The sequence below is a fragment of the Eurytemora carolleeae genome, unplaced genomic scaffold (assembly GCF_000591075.1).
Source record: "Eurytemora carolleeae unplaced genomic scaffold, Eaff_2.0 scaffold469, whole genome shotgun sequence".
NCBI classification, from domain to species: domain Eukaryota; kingdom Metazoa; phylum Arthropoda; class Copepoda; order Calanoida; family Temoridae; genus Eurytemora; species Eurytemora carolleeae.
Window position 1 is genome coordinate 137,699 of NW_019396442.1, and position 10,831 is coordinate 148,529.

General features: G+C 31.5%; 1 protein-coding gene across 2 annotated transcripts; it reads right to left on the minus strand.

Moving 5' to 3' along the window:
- Window positions 1-370: 370 nt before the first annotated feature.
- On the minus strand, window positions 371-10,254 carry LOC111703394 (uncharacterized). 2 transcript variants are annotated; one of them, XM_023475325.1, is made up of 12 exons: window positions 10,155-10,254; window positions 8,846-8,922; window positions 8,692-8,756; window positions 7,169-7,293; window positions 6,869-6,970; window positions 5,685-5,748; window positions 4,575-4,633; window positions 3,519-3,595; window positions 2,525-2,602; window positions 1,577-1,725; window positions 1,348-1,398; window positions 740-828 (listed from the first exon to the last, which is right to left on the minus strand). In XM_023475325.1, the coding sequence occupies exons 1-11, from the start codon at window positions 10,194-10,196 to the stop codon at window positions 1,391-1,393; spliced, it is 846 nt and encodes a 281-aa protein (XP_023331093.1). In that variant the 5' UTR covers window positions 10,197-10,254; the 3' UTR covers window positions 740-828; window positions 1,348-1,390. The 2 variants fall into 2 exon arrangements, with proteins under 2 accessions (XP_023331092.1, XP_023331093.1); XM_023475324.1 differs by lacking the exon at window positions 1,348-1,398 and having other exon boundaries at window positions 371-828.
- Between the last annotated feature and the right edge of the window lie 577 nt (window positions 10,255-10,831).

Consider the following 10,831-nt stretch of genomic DNA (forward strand, 5'->3'; position numbering starts at 1 on the left):
AAAGTTAAGAAGGTAGAACCATATTTAAGATATAAGAATTTAAAATGTTCCATAATGATTTTATTCTAGTGTTAAAAGGAGGGGTTTACCTTGTCCGAGGGATGTCCAATACGTTTCGCGAATCTATTTTAAAAGAAACTTCTAGCTACGTCTCAGCCCTTTATTTTTTACACTATATTCATGACGGTTTAATTTTCTGACCAGCTAATGTATATCAGATAATATGTCATGGACGCAATTGGCTTGAACGTGGCTTGTCACAGCCTTAATATTTTATCTTAAGACTTAAACTTTATCAATTTACAAATACAAAATGAGATTTATTTATCAAAACGTATAAATATGATTTTTACAAATAAATTGTTTTCAATTTAGATACACGTGATTTATTTTTTACATTGGAGTTTTCTAACATGTGTCTAATCATGCTTAAAGAACTAAACACCTTGAATGAATGTTTACATACTTATGGAAGATATGGATTATATATAAATTTGCTAAATGTTTGTAAATTGTATTGTCCGAGGATACATTAGTGCTGACTGGGTATTTCCTGTCCCGCTTTTGTCCCGTGTATTTATAAAATACAATTTTTTTAAAAGTTCAATTTGTTTAAGTTAAATTGTTAAACCTATCTTTTAAGGAATGAATAGAAAGTAGAACCTTCTTGTTTTTTAGCGCCAGTTGGCTGTTTAATTTCTTTCGGTTTACTTGAACTGTCGCCATTTTGTTTTAGTGTATCTTGATGGGCGTCGCCATTTTGAGATTGTTTGTTGGTTTCCATATTTTCCGTTGGTTTCTTGTCCCCTCCTCCTAGCCCAGTCAGCGCTGAAACAATCTTGTTTAATAGCTGAAACTGATTTTTTAAACATTAGATTTATTTATTAGTTGTTTATTAAGGATTTAATAAACAATTCCAAGTCGTATTTAAAGAAGGGATAAGCAGGTGTTTACAGTTAGCAAATTAGGATAAGCACATACAAGCAAGAAGCAGAAAGGGTTCTACAGGTGAATAAATTAAAGGGTTTGTCCACGGGATTTTAAATAAAGTGCTATAAGTTAACTTTTAAATCGTAATATTGATTGGTTTTCTGATGGTTAAGACTTGAAAGTAAGACTAACAAGAAAATGAACTGGATTTTTGCCTTTCCAGGATGAGAGACAAGTTTCTTTGCAATTCGTTTTTTTCTTCTTCAGATTATTCATATACAGATTGGTTTATTTTTATCTAACAATTAAGCGATTAAGCTAAGTCGAAAAAAGCATAAAACTTGTCGACACCCTCCTTTGAATTACAGGATTTTGATGTTTACTAATTGATAAATCTCTATTTTTATTTTGCCTTACTTTTATATTATGCTAGATGCAAATTTCATTGTAGGCCCTTCTTTCAACGCACTATAAATATGTATTTAGCCATTGTTTAGTGCTGAAGTTAGAGTATATATCAAGTATTATTATACATAAACAGTTACTAAAGTCAAATAATTTATTTACATGTATTGCACATGATGTTAAGTCCTATAATGTATGTATTAAATATTATCTTTTATCTACGGGGTAAAACTAAAATTACCTAAATACGACTGTTGAGGTTTTTCTTTCTCTTCCTTCAGTTCTTCCTTCTTTTTAGTTCTCTCTTTAGGTACTACGGTTGGTAGTGGGACAGATGTACCGGGTACACCGGGTACACTGGGTACACTGGGTACACTAGGTACACTGGGACCCTAAAGGCTTACTTTTCTTAATTTTTAACAAAACATCCTGTTTTATCTTAGTTATCTTTAAGGACTTAATTCTGTAATTGATCAGACTTTCATCTTTGATGAATAACCAGTATGCATAGAGAATAGAATATATAGAGAGGAATTTACTAGAAAAAAGTGTAAAACGGCCATTTTGTTGTACTGTTTCCATACTGCAGGTGTACTTCACATATTTATGCTATATAACCTGTTGGGCCCTGGAATATTATTTTATAGAAAATCTCAAATTATTATTAAAAGAAAACCAAATTATGAAATAGGCTGGTTTCATAATTGACCAATGATCATTTCACATAGACTCTATGCCTTCCACTTTACAAACGATGATTTTCCGTTATAACTATAAATCAAATGATGTTTTTATTCACCTAATTCATTATAAAGTTTAATTAACAGTTTAAAAAATTCGAAATTGAAATGGATAGTCTAGGGAACATACTGTATTAATGTACTCTACTGCATATAATTTGTGAACATTTACATGATTTGTACACTTTGAACTCCCTTTCAGGCTGAAAGGGACTGAAAAAATTCATACCGAGAGATTCTTTTAATTCCTCTCTATATATTCTATTCTCTATGCCAGTATGTGCCGACACAACTTTTGTATTATGAATGCTTTTTGATTAAAAAAAAATCTTGATAAATATTATTATTGTCATTTCTTATTAGTTTCCATTCTTCTCACTATCAACATTATTAAAATTCTAATTTTGTTTACACAATTTTTAAGTTGAGAATAATTAAAGAAAGTACACCCCTGTTGCTGAACTCCATTTTCTTTAGTTTGGTCCTTTTCAGTTCTTGAACTGCTAGCAGCCCGCCTACTCGCAGCTCTAGATAAATTCATTTTCATTTATAAAATTCCTGAAAAGAAGAGAGGGGGTGAAAATTATTTTTCAAAAATTATATCCCTCCAGTAAAAACATCATATAATAGAAATAATAAGAATAGGAAGATGCATGACTTTTCATCAAAGTTTGTGTTAAGTTTTAAAATTAATTTCTAACATGTTTTTATCAGGTTCAGGGACTGTATTAATATTAGATTAATGTTTAAGTGTAATTTATTAATTATATATTCTCCCATCTTAGTTCTATTTATTAGGTTGAAGACTGTACTAAGATTAGATTAATGTTTAAGTGTAATTAATTAATTATTTCTCCCACCTTAGTTCTATTTATTAGGTTGAATGACTATAGATATTAGATTAATGTTTAAGTGTCATTAATGAATTATATATTCTACCACCTTAGTTCTATTTATTAGGTTGAAGACTGTATTAATATCAGATTAATGTTTAAGTGTAATTTATTAATTATATATTCTCCCATCTTAGTTCTACTTATTAGGTTGAAGGACTGTATTGATATTAGATTAATGTTTAAGTGTAATTAATGAATTGTATATTCTCCCACCTTAGTTCTACTTATTAGGTTTAGGGACTGTGTTAATATTAGATTAATGTTTAAGTGTTATTTATTTATTATATATTCTCCCACCTTAGTTCTATTTATTAGGTTGAAGACTGTATTAATATTAGATTAATGTTTAAGTGTAATTTATTAATTGTATATTCTCCCATCTTAGTTCTACTTATTAGGTTGAAGGACTGTATTAACATTAGATTAATGTTTAAGTGTCATTAATGAATTATATATTCTCCCATCTTAGTTCTATTTATTAGATTGAAGACTGTATTAAGATTAGATTAATGTTTAAGTGTCATTAATGAATTGTATATTCTCCCACCTTAGTTCTATATTAGATGGATTAGGGGTGAATCCACGCAGAGATCCTTCTGCTAAACTATTCTCCTCCTCTTCAGCCTAAAAATATATTTATAAATTAAATTTAAAATATCTTTTAAATTTTTCATTTTGCGTTTTTGGGGATATCCAAATTCAATCCAAAAAAAGGTTGTTCATTAAGGTTAGATACCATGGACGCGCTAGAATTTACGCGAAATGTCGTCTTCATAGTAATGGACACTCAAAATCCTTATATGACGAAACTGATTATTGGCGGTGGACGAAGAAACAACGTTTTTAGAGAACGGGGGAAAGGATTTAAGAGCTTTCAAGGATCCTTTCCCCTTTCACCAGCAACGTTATCATTTCATCTTCACCCAATAAGAGTTTATTTAACCTTCAAAAATAACCTTGCTCCAACCCATCTGCTAACACTCTTGATCTATACTCTGGATCTAATCTAATTGGGAGATTTTTCGTCCGAAGATAGATTTGGAGATAGACTTGTTAAACCGGTTTTTAGATGTTCCTTTAAACTGATATTTGCAGATGGTCTCGTCACAAATTTATTTGTAGATTGTTTTCAAGTCTATATTTTGTTAATGTACCTTTAAACAAACATTTGGAGATTGTCCCTTTAAACAGATATTTGCAGATAGTCTCTTTAAACTAATATTTGGAGATGGTTTCTTTAAACTAATATTTGGAGATGGTTACTTTAAAGTAACAATTGTAGATGGTTCCTTTAAACAAATATTTGTAGATGGCTTCTTTAAACCAATATTTGTAGATGGTTTCTTTAAACAAATATTTGTAGATGGCTTCTTTAAACCAATATTTGTAGATGGTTTCTTTAAACAAATATTTGGAGATGGTTTCTTTAAACCAATATTTGGAGATGGTTCCTTTAAAATAATATTTGGAGATGGGTTTTTTAAGCTAATATTTGGAGATGGTTCCTTTAAGCTAATATTTGGAAATGGTTCCTATAAACTAATATTTGGAGATTGGTTCTTTAAACTAGTATTTGGAGATGGTTTCTTTAAACAGGTTTTACCTGCACAGCTTGTCGGATTGCAGTTCTGAAGGTTTCAGGAGAAGGTCGAAGAAGAACTCCTGCAAATATTATTGTGTTCATAAAACAAAATGGTTGTTTTTTTAAGAAAAGATAATGCTGAAAATTCTAATTTTTGGATAATTTTGAAATACGAAACTTCTTAAACATTTTAATAGTTATTTATTAGTTAATTTTACAATTTTCAAAAATCAATTTTAACATTTACAATTTAGTAATTATTTGATTAAGCTGCACTACAAAATAATTCAATATTATATGTTTATCGTCTATGCTTTTCTAGGATTTTTCAAATGTACAACGGGACGGTACAACGGGACGGTACAACCAGGCCCTTAGCTAGGGGGGGGGGGGGATGCAAGGGGGCACCCCCCTTTCTTCTGAAAGAGGGGTGCAATGACGAATTTGCACCCCCCCCCCTAGTCCCATATAAAATAAATTGTTTTCATAAGTTTCTAAAATCTAGCCCTAGTAAGAATTGATTTCCAAACCAAATCATAATCTATTTGTGCGTCACTCATTGAAAGTGTGACGGAGTTTTTGTGTGCTCTCTAAACTCATCCCCTGAGTCATGTCTCTCAGGGTGACCTATCGCAGGCTAACTAACGGTTGATCAGTACACTCTGTTGATTAAATATAACACAACATCAAAATTTACTCATAGTCATTTAATAGTTGTTTAAGTCATAATTAAAACAGTATTATTTATTAATTTAGTCCCATGGAAATGAAATGGTAATCTCATGTACACTTTCAGACTTTTAACCCCCCCCTTCCTTGACCCGGTGTGCTATGTTTCATGGGTGACATGGAAACGCCTCAACACGGAAACGACTCAACACGGAAACGGATCAAAAATACGCGGAAACCCCTCAAAAACCGGTTTTTTTGAGTCATATGTAGAATAGGAAGACGACATGAAAACAATATTTTAAAGTGCATTAGTAAGAAGTAGTAAATTATTAAATCGCTTATTAAGCAAAATTTGTCTGTTTACACTGCACATTTACTGTGCCTCATGTTCCTAAGACTTTTTTCATTCAAACTTTGAGTCTAAAATACGATTTATTATTCCTGGTTATCACTGTATACCTGAGAACTGAGTATAGTGTGAACTCTTAGTATCAGATAAACCTGTCCCTGTAACAGCATAAACCTAAACACAAATCAAACATTTTGATTCATTAAATACGTACATTTCATGATTTACAATCAAATATAACCATTGAAACCTTTATCTGAGGGAAATATTGTTGATTTTCTTTCTTAAAAAGCTATACAAACCCTCCCTTCCTCTAATGCATGAATCTGCAAATTAAAAACAAATATCATCTTGTAAAAATAAAACCTAAAAGGTGAAAAGGGACAGCTTTAAATTCGTAATGTAATTCTTTAAATTGAGGATCTTATTCAAAGCATAAGATAAGTTTTGCCACAAAAAATAAAAAATAAATACTTTTCCTATTGTTTAGAACAACTGTAAAAACCAAGATTGTTTAATGAAGATTACATTAATTATATCTAAGTAATAACACGCGGTGTATTTATGTTTTATTCTTTATCTAGTTATGTAAGTTAAGGTAATAAAATAAAAATGCTATTATCTATATAATTAAAGTATTGATCAATGTTTGTTTGTTTTTATGCTCGATCATAAGTCATTTAACCCTTGCAAGATGTGACTCAAATTTTCAATGAGAAGTATTTCAGCACAGAGGGACTATTCTTAGTTTGGTTTAAAACTTCTAACACTGGGTTCTCAAACTAGTCTATATTTGTAAAGTATTAATCGCTTTGTCTGTTTGTGTGTGCGATCATGAGTCCTGAACCCCTTGACCGATTTGCCTTTAATTTTGACTGGAGAACTTGGTAGAACCACGGGATCGGGGAATGTTTTTGACTTGGTTTAACAGTTTTGAATTTAGTTTGTTGACTTTTAAAGAGAAAGTTCAGAAACTAATTGGATAAAATATTGTCTTTTGTCTGTTTTTATAAAAAGGCTTTGGTTTTCCTTCAAATATGTTTTCTTATTGATATAACCTATCTTGCATGAAACTAGTCTGATTTTTCACCTGAACTCTGTCTCCTATATATATCTAGTTGCATAAACTAGTCTGATTTGTAGTCTTATTCTCTCTACTATTTCTAGTCGCATAACCTAGTCAAATTTCTCACCTGAACTCTGTCTCCTATTTCTAGTTGCATAAACTAGTTTGATTTCTTACATGTAATTTGTTTACTATTTCTAATTTAATAAAACTAGTCTGATTATTCACCTGTACTCTGTCTCCTATTTCAAGTTGCATAAAACAAGTTTGATTTATCATAGTTTTTCCTCTATTTTCGTTTCCATCCTGGTCAATAAGAGCACACACATCCTAAATATTTCTCAATATTTCCTAAGCAGAATGCAGATGCTGCAAATGTAAATGTTAATCATAAATGTAACATGTAAATGTCACTTTGTGGCAAATAACCATCCCTATTAATTCAAATTAGTCACATGTATAGAACCCGAACCCAAATTGGATATCGTTCAAATATAGAACTGATTTGATGTCAATTAATATTTTTACCTTCTCGTTCTTCCTGATGATAAGAAGGCATTTCTTGCCGTCATATGTGCAGACAGTGAGAGTAAACAAATACAAGCCAGGCTCAGGGCATTGGAATATTCCAGACTTAGGGATAAACCCGTTCCCTGCAATATTTAAGATTTTGTACAGTCTTATTCTTAAGCGATTGAAGATATCCAAGCGGAAAAATTCCAAACTTAATAGTTATCCAAGCGGAAAAATTACAAACTTAATAGTTATCCAAGCGGAAAGATTCCAAACTAAATAGTTATCCAAGCGGAAAGATCCCAATCCAGATAGTTATCCAAGCGGAAAGATTACAAACTAAATAGTTATCCAACCAGAAAGATCCCAATCTAGATAATTATCAAAGGGGAATGATTCCAAACTAAATAGTTATCCAAGTGGAGAGATTCACAACTAGATAGTTATCAAAGCGGAAATATCCCAAATTAGATAGTTATCCAAGGGAAAAACTTCCAAACTAAAAAGTTATCCTAGCAGATAAATTCCTAGATAGTTATCACAGGGGATAGATTCTAAACTAAATAACTATCTTAGCGAATAGATTCCAACCCAAAAAAGTTATCTTAATGGATAGATTCATAAATAACTAGTTATTCAAAGAGTTATATTTTAAAACGAAATAGTTCTTCCAGCGCGTAAATCTAAAATTCAATAGTTATCCTAGCTGTTAGACTTCAAGTTTAATAATTTTCCTTTCTGATATATTTAAAACTAAATAGTTATTCTAGTGGATCGAGTCATAACTTATCCTAGTTAGATTCAACACTAAATAGATATCCTAGCAGATAAATTCAAAACTAAATAGATATCTTAGCAGATAGATTCAAAACTAAATAGATATCCTAGCAGATAGATTCAACACTAAATAGATATCCTGGCAGATAGATTCAATACTAAATAGATATCCTGGCAGATAGATTCAATACTAAATAGATATCCTAGCTGATAGATTCAATACTAAATAGTTATCCTGGCAGATTAATTCAATACTAAATAGTTATCCTAGCTGATAGATTCAATACTAAATAGATATCCTAGCTGATAGATTTAATACTAAATAGTTATCCTGGCAAATAAATTTAAAACTAAATAGTTATCCTGGCGCATAAATTCAAAACTAAATAGTTATCCCAGCGGATAAATTTAAAACTAAATAGTTATCCTAGTGGATAAATTAAAAACTGAAGAGTTATCCTAGTGGATAAATTAAAAACTAAATAGTTATCCCAGCGGATAAAAACTAAATAGTTATCCCAGCGGATAAATTTAAAACTAAATAGTTATCCTAGTGGATAAATTAAAAACTGAAGAGTTATCCTAGTGGATAAATTAAAAACTAAATAGTTATCCCAGCGGATAAATTTAAAACTAAATAGTTATCCTAGTGGATAAATTAAAAACTGAAGAGTTATTCTAGTAAATAGATTAGATAGTCATCCAAGCGGATAAATTCAAAACTAGATAAATGAATAATATTTCAACTGTCCATCTGTTACCTATGTTAACGGTACAGCTGCTAAAAGTAATATAACACTCTCCCCCCTCGGCATGTGCATCATCCCTAAATAAAAGTTTGTTTAATATGAAATAAATACTTTTATCAATTCCTATATATTCTATTGGAGTTGAGTTTTTTTTATTAATCAGTACCTATGTGCATTGAAGGCCACAGAGCAGGATTTCTGCATTAATTCAAGCATATTCTGTACTTCTCTATGTAGACTGTGCTACACAAATACATAATTATTATTGATTGCATTGTTATTTCTATATGTCACCATTCTCATTATTTTCTTTCAGAACAAAACAACATGTTTGTTTGTCTCTGAGGGGGTCATTGGTTTGTGTGGTGAACTTTATTGCACATGGTAGTATACTGCGAGGGGGGGGGGGGTCGTTTAAAACTATGAATTTTTAAAGAAAACGAAAGCACAAAATATTATTAAAATTTTCATCGGCTTTCGTGCTGAGAGAAACATATTGTATGGTCATTAATTATTTAATTAGTTAATTGAGAACTGTTACGAGACGTTTTCGTCATGTTCCGTATATTCCCTTTCCCCTGAGTACCCTTGAGTAAAGTTGTGACGCCCCTGTGAACAGAGAGGAGTATGAGTCTGTACCTCAGAAACGAAACCGGTTTTGATTTGTAAACTTAGTATTAGAACCATGCTATGTGTATATTTTCTAGTCAGTCAAACATTAATATTTGTTGCTATTAAACCGAGTTCTGACTTTGCCTAAGGCACATTAAAGGGACCGTTCACTTTTTTGCGTAATTTCAGGGTAAACTAAACAGCCTATTCGCTGTTGATTGGTAATAGTCTTACTTTTCAAAGACACTGGTGGCCGGAGAAAAAGCCGATTTTGCGTTCATAATTTGACCGGAAAGGGACGGTTCCTCTCTATACACTATATATCAATCTGTCTATCTATTTATACATTTATAGGTACTATTTACGATTTATGTATGGTTTTATTGTTTATCTGAGCTTATTCAAGAATATCGCACTTTGTAGTTTGTGAATGAATATATGGTTTAAACTGAGATTTGATCTTATTGAAGAATATCGCATTTTTAGCTTTCAAATATCTAAATATTTTTTAGTCCTGTATTTAAGAAATATTTGTATGTCTTCTATATTTGATTAAATGTTACAGTAAAATAAAGAATCCTTGATATTTCTTTATTAAATGTGTTCATGCTCAAAAATTCTGTTTGCTATGCATTTTAGTCTATATATTTCTTTGTATTAAATAAAATAATTCCGGTCAATCTATTTAGATTGAGCCGTGTATCCCACAAACAAAGTAGATTTGAGTCGAGAGTTTATGAGGCTTGTAAAAAGTTCTGCGATTAACTTAAGCAAAGCATGACGAGGTGCGATAACTCTAGGAGTATCTTGATATTTTGAGCCTGTTGATTACCTGGCTTAACAAGAACATAGAAGAAACTAACCTTTAATGAGTCTAAATGTCTTGACACAGATTTCCCGAGCATAGAGAGTTTAGATTGGACATCAGCACTTTCATTTAATCTGAATCATACAAAATATATGCATAATGCGAGGTCAGATTGAATAATGCATACTTAAACTTTCATTTAATCTAAACCATACATAATATTGTTAAAATTAATTCGAAATATAAGGAAGACGATTTTTCCGACTCAAATTGCCGTAGCCTTTTCTCTAGATGTATGTGTACTCAAGATCCATTTCCTCCTCATGTAGTGCCCACATGTCGAATCTCCGCTCATCCCAGCTCCCGGCCGGTATTCAGTCATGTTAGGACAGTTGAACTAGTAACAGCTCCGACACAGGGAGCCTCTTGACTCCTTTATGATGATGACGCAGATACTCAGATAGCAGCAGACGCTCTTACCCGAAGGGTTCCCAGTTCATCATGCATTCCAGAGACAACATAATCGCTCATAGCCAGCATGACAAGCCGCGATCTCTGCCTACTAGGTTGGATAAGTCCTGTTGTTCAAGATCCTGTTGATCTGCTTCACCAACATGAAGATCTACATCACTCCCATGAAGTACCCACAACATTCATCATTAATTCCTTTGTTAATTTCTAAATCAACCAATTTTAACTCCGCCTTAAATGCAAATATTTCAAAACACTTTC

Coding starts and splice junctions, on each gene's coding strand:
- LOC111703394 (XM_023475324.1), bottom strand. CDS start 10,196: ATGCTCGGGAAATCTGTGTCAAGACATTTAGACTCATTAAAG. Junction 6,971..7,168: donor TCATCAGGAAGAACGAGAAG/GTAAAAATATTA, acceptor AGAAATATTTAG/GATGTGTGTGCTCTTATTGA. Junction 829..1,576: donor ACCTCAACAGTCGTATTTAG/GTAATTTTAGTT, acceptor AGATTGTTTCAG/CGCTGACTGGGCTAGGAGGA.